Consider the following 18,828-nt stretch of genomic DNA (forward strand, 5'->3'; position numbering starts at 1 on the left):
TGTATACAGCGCAAAAAAAAAATCTGGTCATACAATAAATGGACTCAAAAGATAATCTCGCCCGTGGCATTGGGCAAAAATGCCGGCGTGGAAGGTACAATGTACAGCGCTGTAACTTTGAAGGAAACAAAATGATGCAACATATTTTTCATGAATTAACACAAGAGTGCGGTGGAGAACTAGCCCTATAATTTTCCATAATATCCTAGATGGATTTGTTTTCAATTCCTCCTTGAAATGTTTTAACTTTGTAATTTAGAACAAGTTTGATGCGACATAAGAATTTCTATCTTTGATATGTAAACAATGATTTATAATCATTCCAAAAAAACGTTTTAATAGCAATATATGACACAAATGTTAATGTTATAGCTATTCAATGTTCGTAGATAACAGCTCAGAAATTAATTGCAAAACGTCAAAGGAGCCATGTTTGTGCATATTTCGACGCGTAATATATGACCTCCACAATGCTGTACATAAATAACTCAATGCTTCTTATGATTTATTAGAGTGCAAACTATTTGAGATTTCTGATATTTGTAGTTTGCGTAGCAGTTGTCACCAAACATGACTTAAACAAAACCTTCAAGAATCAACTATGCCGTTCTGGCGCACTCATTTTTTTTTTTTTTTAAATTTTGTTTTTACGTAAATATTTTTATTATGTTCCCTACACATTTTGAGGAGTAAGATAAAAAAAAAACTAACAAAAACTAAAGAAACGTCGGGACTCGCGTGCATGATCTTATCTGAACAGAGCCTAAAAGTGGAACAGTTATGCGTAAAACACAACCACTGACTATCACTCATGTTGTGCTCTTTTTTTGAGAGATATTGCCACGAGTTGTTTCGACACAGCTCCGACCGAGGTAGGATTGGAAAGAGGAGTACTTCTGTTCGCGTTTCCAGCATTTTGGCCTAGAGCCAGAATTCCAGCACGTGGCGACGTCGGCCTTCGTTCAACGTTCCTGTGACGCCCGCTTCCTTGTTGTCTCTTTATTTGTTCTGTTTGTTTGTCACTGGTTGTTGTGTATAAGCGTGCACTTGCCAATTCCAAACTTCCCCAACGCGGTCGCTTCGCCATCTGGCGACTCCATTGCGTACTAGCCGTATTGAGAACATTTGCACGATAGAAAATAACTGGAGCGACGTGAGTCCCATTTCCGCCTAAGAGGTTGCAACGTATGTTTTGTCTTCCTTCCTGTCGCAATATTTACACGTTCCTCGTCTACGAGTGCTAAGGAATGCGAGTGAAACCCCGTCAACTGGATCGACGGTAAGTGGTCTGATTGAGCAACGCTTCAATGAAATGAGCACAAATGTCCAGGAAGATAAGAAGAAAGTTTTCTCGAGGCGTCGTGGAAGCCAGCACGGCAGCAGGCTTTTCAGGTCAAGGTGTACCCCATCGAAGGCCGCCCTTCCGCAAACGAACACGGTTCCTTCTTAGGTGATGATGTGACTGAACTTAACTGCCACTGAAGTATAAAGGCTGGCTTATAGATGCTGTTTTACGTCGCCCATTTTATTGCGTCTGCGTTAAGTATAATATTTATAAGCACCATTTCGTCACCAACGCAAACTTTAATTGTGTGCACAAGTATTGACTAGAAACTGAATGCTGCGCATCTCATACCAAATAATTTAATTTAATTAGAAAACTATGTGTGAACACTCCAGCTGGTTAGCAAGTAGATATCAAACCCAGAAAAAAGTTCAAAAAGGTTGTAGGTTTGTAGTTTGTATCAGTTCTCCAGGTGGATTTAGCTATAACTGTATAGATTTTCTGTTGTCGTCGTGCGTCACTCACGGTGAATGTCACTTGTTTTAGCTTCGCTTTTCTATAAATCATACATTCAACTTTGCTCTCAACTTAACGCGTTTCTGAATTAAAATCAGCTGGCGGGATAGTTGTTTACATGTAACAACAACAAACAAAACAGAAAAACAATGACAATGACTAGTAGAAAAAGACGGCAGGACAATCGCTTGTCTTGTCGCCTCCTTCTCGTAGTGCTTGTCTGTTGTGCACGTGTTTTTTTTTCTCGTTTGTCAGTTACAGGTTATACATATTTATGGTTAGTTAAGCTATTCTTGATCTGCGCGCTTTTAAAATTGTTTGGCGAGAAGAAGAACCAAACATAATAGCCAAGTGATCAGAAGTTGAACGTGTGAGGAAAAGAGTTCGAACTATAGCGTTCTAGTGTTATCACTTTAGAGTGACACAAAGCGTGCTGATTTTTGGGACTGCAGCTGACCCCACATGGCCTTTCAAAGCCTGCCGTTTAGTAACTGCTAGAAAAAATCAGAAAACTCTTCTGAGCATATTTCAGGTTAGCCCTGTAGTGCCAACACAGAGATTGGTCTCTATTTTCACAAACCGACCGTCACACGTAAGAACTAAAATATAATCACATACGTAGAAACACTGACAGAATAGAAATGTAGTGATATCCGTTATCATTATTCACTTCTTGGACATATCCTCAAACCACTCCAGCTTCCAGACTCATGAGCCATTTGTTTCCAAATGAATTCAGTAGTGGTACTTCCTATTACCGTATTTACATTAGTGCTTGTAAGATGAATTTTTGCAACACACTTTAGTTTATAACCGTAGCCCAAGCCTTTAAGAAAGCTACCCTGTTACTTCCGCTTCTCTGAAGAAAAAAAAATATTTATCGATCAAGCAGGTTTATAATTATGTTACCTGTCATCGCATGTTTTTGTGCTGTTCGTGTGCGTGTTGTCCTGCTCTACTTGCAGAACAAGTTTACAACGCGAGGAAGGTGAACGATATTGTTGTTGCAAACATCACTTTTGTCCGTCATGTGTACTTATAGTTCTTATAACGCCTAGTCAAAAAAATGTCTTTTTTTTAGATCAGTACACTCGCCTCAGGTATCGGTAACCGGACAAAAGCTCACCGGACAGAAGCTCACTGGACAAAAGCTCACCCGTTTTGTACTGTTCTTAGTTATCTAGCTCATGTAACACTCCCAGTAACCACTACTGGCGCTCAACAGTCATTTCTGGTTGCTAACCGCAAGTGTTCTGGCAAGCAAGCGGCTACGTTCGTGTTTTTTTTTTAATATTATTAATATTATTTTTACTGGATTAATATTTACTCATGACCAAAGCAGTTCCTTACGGCGAAGCGGTTACTTACGGCGAAGTTTTAACAGTTATTCTACCGCCAGGTAGCACGCGCTTTTGGGCAAACATTTCTTTTCGTTTGGCAGTTTTTGACCCTGAAAGCCCCTAAAGGTAAATGGAGGTATGAAAAAAGAGGAGCGACGTACCGACTCAAGCCAGCCCAACGAGAAAATCCCAAATGAAACCGGAAGTAGAGGTCGCGGTCGTGGCAACGCCCCCAAAGGTGTCCTCTCCAGTCAATGACGTTTTTATTTTTTCTTTTTGTTTTATCGTTTTGTTTTGTTTTTGGTCATCGTCCGGGCCGTGTTTCTTTAAACCTGAAACCCCCCGGCTTTATCTCTAGCGGCGTCATGTCGCCACGAGAAGGCACCAAACTTAACCTAACCTAACCTAATGTAATCTAACTTAATCTGGAATTCCTTGGATACGGTCTGCCAAATCGCCATACAACTCCCTGAGCTAGGTGCCATTTCCTGGGTTTTCGTGTGTGATCACTTTTTAGCGACTCAGTTCCGGCGGAAATCGAAGAATTAGGCCTCGTTCCTGGTCGTTCTGCTTTCACCTGGAAACGCTGGGCCTAAATCGCCAAACAAGTGCCAGAATTTGGCTTCACAGGGCGTTGTTTGTCTGATACGTGGCATTTCCGGCTCTTATCTGGCACCCTGACAATTACGCGGCGAACCAAAGGAAACCCATAAAAAAGCCAATGAAAAGTAATTTGGCACTGGCTAAAGCCTTGAAGCGAAGCACATTCATATTTGGCCCAAATTAGGCCCCTGGCATTGACAAACTTGGGCCAAGTTAGGCGTTTCTCCGTCGTGCTGCCGTCTTCCCAAACAGACAGTATTCCAATCGTGCTCCAGACGGCTGTTCCTTATAGCTTGCTGCTCGAGATACTCATGAGGGCATGCAAAGTCCTCAGAGTAGCCAGAAATCGAAGAAGCATAAGTAATTTTGCTACGCAGCTCCCTATTTGGCTGGCTGTCGATTGAGGCGGGCTCAGTCGGCTTGAGACACGCAAAATACTGAGCCCCTGCGTTCCGAGATATAATAAAGGCATTTGCTACAAGGCGCCACTTCCCCCCCCCCCCCCTCTTTTTTGTACACAACGCAAACCTGTCCACTTTATATCCGCAATACGCTGGTTTCAAGGACGAACACACCGTGGAAATATGAAATCGTTTTCTGCAGCCTTCACGACCGGTTTGGCGCTCGGCGAAGCGAGAAGGATCGCGCCCCTTCACTTCCTTCTTGAGTTGCGCTTAATTTATTAATATTACTAGCTCCTTCATTTGGGTGGCCGTGCACTTGACACATTGGGACCTTCCAATGCTTTTTGTTTTGTGTTTTCGCAGTCAAGCATGTCATCGACTGCAGATGCTAAGCAGGGACCTTTTTCCTGCGGGACAAGACACGGGGACCTGCCCACCGAGCTTCGGCGGATAGCAGAAGAAGAATTGGGGGAAACAGACAGTGGAAGAGAGGAGGCCCTTGAGAAGCTCATCCAACTAATTCAAAGTAAGTTGTGCTTTTTTTTTTTGTTTACAATCTACAGATTAGAGTAAGGAGCTGCATTCGACGGAGGGAGCTTGTCAAGTGACGAGGTCGAGAAAGCCTCTCACTCAGATGTAAATGTTTTGACGTGACACAAGGCATGACTTTAGAGACGCTCACGAGAAGTTCATGCGAAATCGAAAACGCTTGTTTAGGTATAAGGGCCCGCTCAGAATTTCGTGTTTGACAACTTTCACTACATTGTGGTGTGTTCGTCGATATGCGACTACGAGTTTCTAACTCGCAGTCGCATCTCTACATGAGTCTAGCAACGCAGACAAACATTGCCAAATGGTACTGTTTAAATGGGCCTATAACGGGAGATTGAAGTGATGGGCTCTTCGAGTGTTCTGCGGAAAAGTACTCGTACGAGCAGTATAATATACCCTTGCACCCGGTTCATTTCCAAATATCGAAGGCGCTTTATGAATAAGGTCCCAATTCCGACACCGCCCATGCCACTCTGCGTGCCCAAGTTCGCCGATTCTTCAAAGGCTGTCCGTAGAAGTGCCATTTTTAAAGGTCCGTGAGACCATGCTTTTAAATAAAATTGCTTGCTATACAGAAATTGCGCGCTGGTTTAACATGCTGCGTTTTTTTCTAGACTATGGCTAACGCCAAAGCAAGCCACTATGCTTTATGAAGTTATGTTCATCTTGTTGTAGATTTCCTAAAACATCCATGTACCATAAATGAAAGGGCTCGGAACGTTAAGCGGATGGTGAATGTTTATATATGTATTAAAGAAACTTTCTTCAGTTTTGCAGCACTAAACTTTGACTATAGCAGCACATACTGTAAAAAAAGTTAATTGGACTTCAGAATGCCGTGGCTTCTTCGTCAAATTCCTGCCAGAAACGCCAGAAACTCACACGCACAACCAACTACAGTCACAAGCTGCCAGAGCTGGCAACATAAAAAGGTACAAAAAAAAAACTAGCGGAAATATAACGATGTTGTGCGACGGAAACAAAAATTTGGTAATTATCCCACAAATTTAGTCTTTAATTATACAGCAAGTTGCGCAGTTTAAAACCGCAGCACTCTCACAGCCAGGAAAAAAAATTCATGTTTTACCGAGACGTATTTTATTTTTCCACGCAGAACGTTTACGTTTATTTTCCAAAGCACGATTGCAGGTTTTATGTCTTGCAAGTCTGGCGGCATCGTGGTTGTATCCATTCTCTACCATCGCATGCCATTCTCACTGTCGTCATCCAGATTAGACAAGAGTCTTCGTCGACTCGTGTGTTTGATTAAAACGTAACCTTTATTGCTTAGCCCTGGGGTCCCACATAAAGGTCACTAGATGATTCGGAAAAAATAAAAAAGCTGACTCAAATATATTTTTAACAATACTATATTCTAAAAAGCTAATGCACATAATTAAGCTCTATAAAACAAAGTCTAAAAGTCTAGTTGTCAAAAACTGTATCCGCGGCTTTTCGATGACAAAGAACTCCGAACTCGCAAATAACGCAGACGAAACCTTTGTTAACTCTTTGGGATTCCCCGTAGCTATATGTCGTTAAACTTGCAGAACAGTAACACATCTTAGTAACGCGTCAATTTTTGTATACAAACTAACGAATAACGTCATTTGTTCCTACTTTGGGTAACTAGCACAACACTGCTCCTTACGCAAGGTTATACTTACACTAAATAATCGATGTCAACGTAGAATATCGTGCGAAAGGCACAAAGAATCATTCACCACTTACCTTTGGAAGCAAAAATGAACACAACGTAATTCTGCTGATTTTTCCTTGTTTTTCTGTAAGCCCGCAACGTCGCTAATAAATTAACTGTAGGCCATAAATCTTGCAGCGATGTCTGCACTGTCAGTACGTGGCTATAAACCACAGCTCGATTGACGTCCAACCTGCCGAGTTTAAACGGAGGAAAACGCCCTGGTGTTTGTGCAATGTCAAAAGAGTCTACTGCAGCGCAAGCTTTGACAATTATGTTTTGCCAGTACTGTGAACTCATCCAGGTTACCTAACACTATGTGCACGCCTTGCGATATTTTATAGACATCATTCCTGAATGTAATCAATGTCGGGAACTCTCGAGCGTTTAAATGGTAGCCTTAAAAACACAAAATATCAATTGCAGTAGATTTCTCGGGAGTAGAATTTTCTAGAGTTCTAAAACCTGCAAAAAATTACACAGCTTTTTTTTTTTTCTTTCTATCTTCTCTCGGGAATTCCATTTTATATGAATGAATCAGTCAATTACTCTTATACGTTACACCAACACGAAAAGTGTAAAGAAAGCAAGTTCGTGGAAGCCAAAGTTATGTAAGCGCTTCTGGAAGGGTAGCCTTAGAACATCAGAAATCAGTCATAAAAACCAATTAGTTCTAGAACTGAGACAAAACTGCGAAGGTAAAAAATATGTGTACCTTAACGCGATATTTAGCTTTTTATAGTCAGCGTCTAAAACGGAAACGAATATAGCGCCGTAGTAAATTACCACAGCAGTACCCGCAAAGGCTTCAAGGGCTGCATGTGTTTGTAGAAAGAACGCGCCGAGAATCGATGTGATTGAGCTGCCGGGAGGGGGACCGAAAGAACCTTCATAAAATGAATGGCCTCTGTTTTTTTTTATATGGATGGATTCAGATGCCACAAGGTGTCGCAATAAACAATAAATTGAAGCTTGTGACGAGCTCACCGTTAGTATCACAAACCCTAAACATAAAATTAACACGCAAATACTATTCTAAAGAGTATGTCCACTCAAAGTTTCCGAAAAAAGATAACTGATATTGCTTTAATATATAAGATACAATGATCACAAGCAAATAATTGTGACAATATGACGCTTCGAAAACTACACTCCAAAGGCGGTATTAAAATATCCACCATCAGCCAATTAGAGGGACCTCAGCAGTCAAGAAGATGCTACTGAAACCACAATAGGCAAAGCTACGTCATTTAGATGCAGCTCGTGCTTTCCCTTGCTTTCTCAGCTGTCAACTTGAACTCCTCTTTGAGTGTTCCCGAGCACGACTTCTTTATTCAGCTAGCAGAACCATCAAGTGGTCTTATGTAACTTGTGCGACTCTGCCAACCCGAAAGGGATCTCGCCAAAGTCGGCAATACCAGAGTTACCGCGTTGCTACCGCCCCAAGCCGCCATTTCTATTTAACCAGAGACGCCTGAAACAAACATTTGACAGCGCATATCTAAAGAACCATACATCACAACGAAACAAAAAAATACCCTCTAGAAAATTAGTATGCCGGTTAAAACAGAGCGAAAACAATGTAGGAAAAAAATTAATTGCGGCAGTTTGTTTCTAAAAGCGCTAAATTAAACTAAGCCTGAACAGGACGCTCCAAGAAAATGAGGTATTTCTAATAGCTTAGTATGGTACTCTTTACGCTCTGTGACCCACATACAGGATGATTAATTTATATGAGACTGAAAAAAAAAATATTTTAAAGAAACAGTCAGTAACACGTGACGCCACGATGTGACGAAACGGCGCCGCATGATGTTAGGTTCTCACGTGACGTTACGCTGTCACATGACATTATGATATCATATGACGACATGACATCACGTGACGTCACAGTCCTTTATGACGGTTTTCTCATTGAATTCGGCGGATAAAACACACTGTGTTAAACAAATATTTGCGACTCAAAATACGAATTGGCGATTCTCAATCGGAGACCTAGGAGACTGTTATCACATTTTATGCAAGGGAGCTGAACATTAACATCGACCCGCACAACAAAGAACGCGCATATGTGATTGGAAGGCACGCTGAAAACAAGAACCGTCCAATGATTGTGAAATTCAGCATTGCAAAGATAAATAATGTATTTTGACACGAGGGCAAGATCTGAACGGCACAAATTCCGTTATCCCCGAGAAGTTCTCCGCTGGTGTTCGCCTGGCGCGTAGCAAGCCGATTCACTTCGCAAAAGCGCAGAGCAGCCGTTTCCGCTTCGCTTTCAAAAGCTTATTATTGAAACGCTTCCTTGGTGTACAACTCTGTTACCCGAAATATTATAAGCTATAAAACTGTAGCAAGCAACTCAAACAATCACCTCACTTTCGTGCTCAGCTGATTTTAGCGATCACAACGTATTGAAAATAACTCGCTCCCTACTTTCCCATACCTCCATCCCCATTACTAAACAAATCCGGGACTACAATAAGGCGAACTAAAACGTAATTAACACCGGTCTCCGGTCATTCTTTGAGTCCCTTTCTGAATCTTTCTTTATTAGATGTGTCGAGGGCAACTGGACAGTGTATAAAATAAAAAATAATCGATTTAAGTAATAGGTTTATTCCACTTGTCAAAATTAAGTCTGATAAATATCAGCCTTCGAATAATCGTCCACTTCAGAGCCTACGAAACAAAAAGAAAAGACTTATCGTTCGCGAATCGACTGGTCGCAAAAAGTGCTTGGTCGCTACCTTAGTGCTAGTAAAGAGAAGGCGACATGACTGCGTCAGACAAAAAGCGTTTGTTTCACAATGACTTGCCTTAATAAAACATAATCGCAGGACGTTTTGGCAATTCATATCGACTAACGAGCCCCTTAGCACGATACGACTACTGCAATGAATGATGTATGTTCACGTATACAAGATGCTGACTGAATTAGTTTTTACCATTAAGAACCCTCACAACATTCCCCCAGTTGCCGAGGTTTGCTACTTCTTTATGGCACTTGTATCCTTCTCTGTACATGGAATAGAAAACCTAATTGTTAATTTTAAAATATCTACCAGCGCTGGCTGAGATAACATAAATTCAAAATTGGTGAAGAACACCAAAGAAATTTGTAGTCAAATATTTCACTTATTTTCAGAACAATCCTTAGCCACAGGTCAAATTCCCACTGATTAAAAACTTGGTAACGTTATACCAATCGACAATACGTGTGATCGTAACCTTGTTACAAACTACCACCCAATATCCCTGGCAAACATAGTATCCAAGCTACTGGTACATATAATATTTTCCCACGCAGTGTCTTACTTCAAAATAACAATTTATTTCTTGGGAAGTAGCATGGTTTTCGTAAAGAATTCTCGTGCGAATCGCAATAAAGTTTACTGACGACATTTACATCAACATGAACGATTGCACTACAACCGATGCCATCGTCTTGGATTTTTCTAAAGCTTTCGAGCGCGTTTCTCACTGCCGACTACTTGCTAAGCACTCCTCACTCCACATTGACTCCCTCACACTCTTCAGGATACGTAATAGGCCCCTTTCAAAACACTGCCCTCTGTTGTCAGTTGTGGGATCCCCGCACAATGGCGGACTTAAACCGCAATGTCACGGCACACTTTTCACGTTTCGTTGAATTAGGAGGCTAGAACTCACCAACAAAATAAATGATGAGCGCAATGACGTCGCACTTCCGACGCTGTTTGATAAACTCGTCGGCTCCTATCGTTGGCCGCGCTACAACGTTCGCAATCTTATGGAATAACTTGCACGTTCCACGATGTCAGTTGTTACTCCATTGTGCAGTGGTTCTGACCCTCTAATAATCGGCACGTGACTTTCGAAAGGGGTTCATTCCTAACATTACGTCACCACGTCACCAATACACAGTTTGCAGAAACTGCCACTCCAACATGTCAGACGTGATCTCTGGCATACCACAAGGAACTGGACTGGGTCCCCTTCTCTTCTTAGTATACATCATCGACTTACCGCACTCAGTTACTTCCAAACTTCACCTCTTTGCGGATGACTGCGTTATTTACAGGCAATTTACTAATCCTGAGGATCACCTTATTTTACAACAAGACCCCGACACCGTTAATGCTTGGTGCGACAAGTGGCTTATGTCCATAAACAGTTCAAAATGCAAGCTAGTAACTTTCAGTCGCAAACGATCACTATCAACTTATTTATATTTTCTAGGTAACTCAGTCTTCGCAACCTTCCCCTTCTACAAGCACCTGGGCGTTCGTTTATCAAGTGATCTGTCTTGGACTAACCACACCGATGTTTTCACTAGTACTGCATGCCGAATACTGGGGTATTTACGACATAGCCTTTACTCTGCACCCCCCCCCCCCCTCTCACCTACGCAAGTTGGCTTATGAAACATACGTTCGTCCAATCCTTGAATTTGCTTCTGCCGTATAGAATCCCCACCAGAAATACCTTATAAATCAAATTCAAAGCATCCAAAATCGTGCTGCACGGTTTATAACATCATCCTAATCCCGCCTTACAATTGTCTCCTTCCTTAAAAGCTCAGTCCCCCTACAGCTACTCGAGACGCGCCGCATCGCTTCCCTCATATGCATTATTCACGAATTCTGCTATACTAAAAGCAGAGTCATCGCCCAGCTCCTTCAGCCTTCTAACTGAAGATCGCACCGCTTAAAAGCCAAAGTTATAAGCGTATTTTCAGAAATATATCTGCTTTCAATAACTCCCCAGCGCCACGCGCAGTTGCGCACTGGAATAGTCTCCCTGACAACATAAAACTTCAGTCTCAGACCCTGCTGCATTCCTATAGCTGCTTTCTTAGAATACTTGAGTGTACTATAGTTTTTATTTCTCGCGATGTTCCTATCTAAATAGTGTTCTGCGTTTTTTACATTTTTGTGCTATACACGATTCTTCGTTGCTGGTGGCGCTCTTCCCAAAAGAGTATTAAAATTTAGAAATTGCGCTGCGTTTCTGCAAAGAAAACAAAACAAAAAAAAAACATTTTATGACTGAGAGAACGCGAGCTTCTTCGTTTTATGTATGCGTTTTTAAAAAGTGTTTATACTGCACGTCGACTAAATATCCAACCTTTGTATAATGTCCAGAAATCGACCTGCAAGGTATTTTGAATAAATAAATTGAAAAAAAAAACTAAATAAGAAATTTACTGGTTAGGAACACGCTGCTCAGTGCTTTCCTTACTCCCTTAGCTCCAGTTACGTGCAATAGGCGGTTTTCAAAAGTAAATCAAGCAACATTGATGTTGGTCGCCCTTTTTTACGCACAAACTGCGTGATTGGACCCCAGCCCTCTCCGAACGCTGACGCGGCACTTGTTTTCAATACGGGCTGAGCCGAGTTCTCGATGAACGTTGACGCAGGTCTCGTGTACGCTCAGAGTACGTGATTAAGCAATGGCAGCCAGGTGGTGGAGCGGACAAGGGTTTATAATGTCAAAGAACATAATATCCGAGAGCTAATAATCTGTGTGCGTCCCGTCTTCACTATACAAAGTAACGAAATCCACGCTATGTTACTTTCATGAAAGTAAAAACACCAAACGTGCGTCCATCCAAAAAACTTCGAACAAGTCACCACGTGGAACGAGACAACGCAAGAATCCGGCGTCCACACTGGGAGTCTCCGAAAATGTTCGGGGGTACGATCTAAATTCTTCCCTCCTTTGTTTGTTCCTTCTTCGCTGGCCATCTGTGGCAGCGTCCCCCGAACACCTGCGCCGCTGCCGAACAGCACGCGCCAAGAGCGCGCCCTCTGTCTGTTCGTTTGTTTGTTTACTTGTTTTCTTCTCTTTTTTCTCTCTCTCTCTCTTTCTGCTTCGAGAATTAAAACAGTTTGTAATGTGACTCCGACTCGGCTGGTCGCTTTCTAGGCCGCCTTCACAGACATCCTGTACCAAAAGTCTAGTCCTCCGTTTACGTAGGCCTACAATATTATTTATATGTTCGTTAAAAAAAAATACTGCACTCTGCAGCAGGTGTAGTTTTGTAACACTATGTGAATTATATCGGGGGTGCCAGCCTATCCTTAACAAAAAGTTTTTGTGTCGATTCTTCGTTCCACTGCCCTCCGCCACTTTGTTCTGCTCTCAACATAGCACAACGGCAACCGCACCGTTCTGAGCCGCGATTGCTACTGCAATGAAATCGTTTCGTTCCCCGAAGCCCTGCAGGAGACCTGCAAGAGACTTCTCTATGGGGAGGGCAGGGGAGTTTCGTAGTAGTTTGGGCATCCGTCGCCTATGAAAAAGAGGCTGACATTGCTCGTTGTCAGGAGCCTGACGGCACTAGCAAATAAACAAAACTTTTCACCTAAGCTCGGATAAAGTCACGCCATCGCTTTCGTCTTCTACTAGAAACGTGCTAGAGCTCATGTGGCTCCGAATAAAGGTAGAAGTGGCATTGACATCTCATGTTTTCAGTTTTCACAATTTAGGAAACAACTCTACAAACTCGCAGCCTGCTTTTAAACGTCAGAAATGTTTTACTTTATAAGGCACGCAGTATCGATATGTCCAAATGCAGCACTCAAGTAATCGAAGTTGATATATAGAACGTACAATGAAACCTCCTAGATACCTCAAAGTGACAACCGATGTGTCGCTAGAAAACATCAGTTTTTTTTTTTTTTGTTTTTTTTTGCAAAGGAATGTTATTATTGCCATTGCGTTCGAAACGAATCTGAACGCCACATTGATTCCTGCTGAACAGGAGGGGCTCTCCGGGCGCAGGGCAAACAGCAAATATTTCTACACAAACCGCTGAATGGGGATTGTGTAAAATGTGGCTTTCTTTACATGTGGCATGTTTCACATGTTTGTGTAGAATGTGGCTCTCTTCACATGCAACAAATGACAACTGCTATACGATTTAAGACAATGTCCACCATTTCTCGGGTTAGTCCCGTACGAAAATTTATTGCAATGCACTTAACTAGCGTGTAGAAAAATAGGTGTGTTCAAACTTCTGTCGCTAATTTTTTTTTGCAGATGAACCGGACCTCGATGCTAGAACGGACCCGGAGTTTCTGCTGCGATTCCTCCGAGTGCGCAAGTACAACGTGGACGCGGCCTTGAACACGATAAAGAACTACTACAAGGGCCGGGTTGCTTTAGGATCGAGCTTCAAAGGTCTGACTCCGGCCAGTGTGAATCCAGACGCAAAAGAGTTGTTCATCGTGATGCCTGAACGGGATCGCCATGGGCGTCTAATCATTCTGATGAGACTTGGTGAGTTCTTGGTGTCCTCCATTTCTCAAATCAACCAGTCTATTAATTAAACAATCGATCAGTTAATCAACTATATTTAGTTTGAAAACTCTTATGCACATATATATAAATTTATACATCTGCTTCTGTACAGAGTGCGCAAGGTCGCGACAGAGCTCGTGATATTTAGTTGGTTCGATTTCTTACAGTAGAGAGTTTTAGTATTGCGTATAGGAGCAAACGCAAGCGCTGTGTATTTGCATTTGCGTTGCATGCTCCACTCCGCGCAATGTGCAACACGCAACGCTAACCCAAATGCACAGTACATGCATTCGCTCGTGTACGCAACCCTAAAACCCTCTAGTAACTGGCGACGGCAACTGTTTCGTTGTATTTATATGTTTGTAAGAACTTTAACTTTAACCTTAACCTTATTAGAAAAAATTTATGCCAAGGGCATCGATCAAAAATAAAATAAAAGATCATTCTGAAGCTACACGTTTAAAGCTTTTTAAATTGTTCTACTATGTTCTGTTACATATAACTTGTTGTTTAAAGGGCGGAGCAACGATATTAGTTGTAACGTTTGTTCCACTTTATGCGAGCTTATTTTCACTAATGGGACTCGAGTATACTCGCACGGAACGCCACTGACCAATATACGTCTTTATTGAAGTGTAATTTCAAGAAAAAAAGCGAGCGTTTTATTTCAATCTCTCCTTCGCAAAAACATGATGACGTAGTTTTAAGGTCGCAGTGGCGATATTCGAATGCGACTCGTAGACTGAACCCGAGCATTGCATGAGCACTCAATTTGAGCTTGTGACAATGAACAACTCGATAACTATTCGGGTAGTGGCTGGTGTCTAATCGCTGCAATGACGACAATCGCAGAACCATAACAATGTCTGTTACTCAGCGCGTGTTTCGTGCTCTTCTAATTCCAGCATCTGGCTATGATAAATATTGGCGGCATATAATCGGCTCCAAATCACATGGCCGCTTGTTTTGGCTTCGAGATGAGATGGCAAACGCTGCTCGCTTCTTCTTTTTTTTTTTTTTTTTCTCAGCGATTACTATTTTATGAGGAGAAAGTCTAACTCCTTTATTATCAGGAACTGAAACCGAAAAATATAACGCTTCTGTTACGGTTACGATTACAGCTTCCTCTCGACGTCAGTTTTGTTTCGGTTGTTTACGGTTTTGATTTTTACGGTTTCGGTTACCGGTTGCACGTTCTTAAAACCTGTTTTGTTTTTAGTTTCTCCAATCGTTTGTTTTATTGAAATGGTAGACAGCCGTGTTTAAAGTAGTCCCAGATATCAAACAACGTGACATTCACAATAACAAGTGCTCAAAAACATCTCAGTAGTTCAAATCGGTCAAAGGTCGCGCACATTTCTAGCTCCGACACTTGTTCACTACATCTATTTGCATTATAAAGTTTGATACCCAAGCCTACAAGCCCGACACTCGGGGATTATCGCATTCTATATAAGAAAAATAAAAATAAACATTGCTAGTTTGTTGTTCGGCAGCGTTTGCAACAACCTTCAGAAAAATCCCACTCGGTGCTGGAAGAACCATTTGCACCTTCTCGTCGCTATAGTTTATTACAACCTAAGATATGCAGAACGTCTTCGCCCACACTCAAGGAAGGAGCAGAAGTATAGTCCTTCCCTATTAATGTACTGCTAAGCCGAATAAAGTGATGAAATTGAGAGTTGTGCTACTTCGTGAAAGTCAAACACAATTTAAATGCAATTGCACAAAACAAGGAAGACTAAGGAGAGCAACGAACAACACAGAAATCTGTAAAAGTATGTCCTGTGTTGTTTGTTCCTTTCCCTAGTCTTGGTTGTTGTGCGCTGGTACACCTACGTCACGTGTGTTATTTCCAAGCAAATACATATGATCAGAGGAGCTTACGTTCCTCGCTGTCTGATTTTGTGACGCTAGGAAAATTGAGCATTTATTTAGTAGCGCCATTTTTCTCCCGGGATTGGAGGCGGGGCTTCTCCCACAGATATGTTGCAACTATGAATGTCAGGGACGTTCGTCGAGCCGGAGTTTTTCGTCGAACCTCAAGGTTCGACTGGATCGACAAACCATCGAACTTTTAACCAACTTCTACAAGGTTCAACTCTTTGAGCAGTGCTGCCAGATTCCGATACAAGCATGTGTAAGTTTGGAGAAAATGTTTTTACGGAATAGATTGTCTTAGTTTATAAAAAATTACAATCGAGGGAACATAATTCTAATAACTTTAAATTCAATAATATTATTTATTTTTGCTAACCAAGTAGTGCTGCCCTTATTAAAAGTAGAATATTTCACTTGATCATTTAGTCATCACCCTCCAATCCAAAGCCAACTGAGCCAGCCCTTCGCGGATGCGCTTAACTGTCGAACCGTAGTCTAACTTTCTAGAACGTTTTCAATAAAGGTTTGGAAAAGTCGAACCTGGTCGAACTCAAATCCCAACCGGTTCGCGGCATTCCTAGTTGCAGGTCAGGAACATCTGTGGTTTTGAAAGAACCAAGTTGGATGGACATCTCAGAATTCTAACTTATTAGTTACCTAAAGGCGACAGGTACTGAGCACATGTAGCAATTGTAGAAGAGTAACGCATTTAGATATAGAGACTTTTCATTGTGAGCTCAACCATTGATATCAACTAAGTATTCTTAATCTATATTTAAATTAAACGGAAATGTATTACCAGATGCACCGCTCGCTGACGGTAACTCTGTACAAATGGCCACGACATCTCAAGAACTCTCCTCCAGGTAATTCTTGGAAAAAATTAATATTTTTATCTACGGTTAATATCGGTTAATGCCGGTTCCGATAAATAATTTACGGTTACGTTACGGTTACGGTTTTTATAAGTTTCAGATAACGGTTTCGTTCCGGTTACGGTTACTGAAGAAAGTTTTCTGACTGAAAAGGTTTTCGGTTGTGGTTACGGTTTGAGTCCCTGCTTTCATAGGTTTCATGGATAGAAACGCCAGGAATGCATTCTAAGTAATATTCGCGCAAATATATATAAAGTGTATGTACCGTGGTACGCCACAGATGCTATGTGTTTGCCTGCTGGTTTCCGTTGCTATTGCTTCACGATCATTAATATACCGGGCAATAGTGTTCACCGCTGCATTACCGTGTTGTTAATCGCTTTTGCAATATATTTGTCATTTCAATAGCATCTAAAATCTCGCAAAGCTGTAAAATCTGTTGTTTTAATGCAAATATGAAGACATATTTGTATGTCTTCATATTTAAGTAATCACATGAGCCACAGCAATAAATCTGAGGAAGTTCGGAGTTTCGGCTGACTAAACCTCCTCTGCACGGAAAGTAACGACAATCTTGTAAAAATGCCGCCTGTTATAATTGGGCCATCATGCCAGCGCTCCTGTCGACGCGCGAGGAAGTAAGAGATAAATTAAACTTGTCTTGGTCATTTTTGATAAACCAGGGGACCACTGAATCTGGCTACGGGCATCATACCTGCGTAATGATCTCTTACCTATATGGTTACGGATGCGGTGGACGCGTCCGTAACTATGCGTAAGTGGTTTGCCCTACCGAACAATCCAATATCACTTTTAGCGAACTGGATTATGGAACTGGAAATATATCTGGACTCTAACTGGGGATTTAAGAATTTAAAAAAAAATAATCCTTTGTCTGCAATCTGGATTTCGAGTTTCCAACAAGAAATCCAGTTAAATTTCCAGTTCCATAATCCAGTTATCGAAATGGTATACTCGATTTTTCGGTAAAAGGGGGGGGGGGGGGGGGGGGGCTGCGTTTCTTACACGACACACTCCTGTGCTCTTCCGGTTTATCAGGCTAATCAACGCAAGGTTGAATTTATTCAGCAGTAAACTGCATGAAATATTGTCCTTCAATGAGAAATTTTCATGGATTCGAGCACGCTTTCCCAGGGTGCGTGTAGTGAATTTAGTAATAATCGTCGTGCTTTCGAATTGCGAGGAGCCCCTTGTGGTAACTGAAGTAGCTTACGAAGGTTATGATGTCCAAGTGATATAAGAATCTTGTGAATACCATGTCTATGCAACTTCTGCTTGCGCCTTGTCCCTGTCGTTTGTGTTATTTCTTATCGTCCCTGTCTGTTTGCGCTTTTATACCCTATTTCTGCTACTAGTCATGGGCATTTCGCATGACGACCAACAGCTCGCGACGTTCAGATGATGGGAGAGATGTCTCACGCTGCGGGTGGTGGAGTTAGATATGTCACGTGATGCCTTATTGCGAGGGGACAAGGTATATCGTTTCCGCTATGCTATCTATTGATTTCTCTGCGAAATCCTGACGTCATACGCCTACTGCGCTATCCATTAGAGCAGAGTTTTTTGTTCTATGGCTTCCATGCACAGGATTGCTGTGGCAACAGAGATGGAGGTCCTCATTGCGATTCCACTTGTGTGCTTAAAATACTCCCCTTTGAAGCTAAAATAAGTGTTACTCAGGCAGAATTTGAAGAGGTGGCAGAGTTCGACCAGGTTGAGCTTGGTTCTGTTACTTAAATCACTGTCTTTCTCGAGGGTGTTTCTGGCAGTCATGACTGCTAAGGAGACCGGAACGCTTGTAAACAGCGATAAAACATCAAAAGATACCAGAATCTCCTCGGCGTTTATCTTTAAATGCTAAATCTGCTCCACGAAGTCGCTGGCGTTGCGCACATATGTCGGCGTTTCCCCAGAAAAAGAAGAGGGTGTGTGACATAGATAGTTCGACAGTGCTTTGAGCGGCAAGGTGGTGAAGTCCGCGATGGGGTCGGAGGTGAACATCAGGTTTTTGTTTTTTTGGAAGTCCGTAGAGAGGGGAGTAAAGCCATTCCGGCAAAGAAGGCGCAGGTAAAGGCTTTGTTTTGTTTCTAATTATTCTTGTTTTTGTTTTGTTTTTTTATTATATTTTGGATATCAATCTGTTTATTAATTTAAGTCTACATAAATCAGGGTCTCAATGCACACTATTTTGTACAATGCTTCCTAGGGTTTTTCTTTTATGTTAGATATACCTATCATAAATTTTATGCCGGTAATAGCCGAATTTGGTTCTTATCAATGACCTTGGGGACATGATTCCAGTACTATAAAACAGGTTTTATAGACTGCAACTTGTACTACAGATTCTGGATCTGACAACCCATTC

General features: G+C 41.8%; 1 protein-coding gene across 1 annotated transcript in view; it reads left to right on the plus strand.

Moving 5' to 3' along the window:
• The first annotated feature begins 1,179 nt into the window (after positions 1 to 1,179).
• Positions 1,180 to 18,828, plus strand: part of LOC8030308 (alpha-tocopherol transfer protein-like) — a 23,717-nt gene continuing 6,068 nt past the window's right edge. Inside the window, exons 1-3 of the mRNA XM_002399836.5 lie at positions 1,180 to 1,279; positions 4,512 to 4,674; positions 13,426 to 13,665. Coding sequence (XP_002399880.4) covers positions 4,518 to 4,674; positions 13,426 to 13,665 — 397 coding nt within the window. The 5' untranslated portion in view covers positions 1,180 to 1,279; positions 4,512 to 4,517. The remainder of the gene's footprint in view (positions 1,280 to 4,511; positions 4,675 to 13,425; positions 13,666 to 18,828) is intronic.

The sequence above is a fragment of the Ixodes scapularis genome, unplaced genomic scaffold (genome assembly GCF_016920785.2).
Source record: "Ixodes scapularis isolate PalLabHiFi unplaced genomic scaffold, ASM1692078v2 PGA_scaffold0__279_contigs__length_252992795, whole genome shotgun sequence".
NCBI lineage: Eukaryota > Metazoa > Arthropoda > Arachnida > Ixodida > Ixodidae > Ixodes > Ixodes scapularis.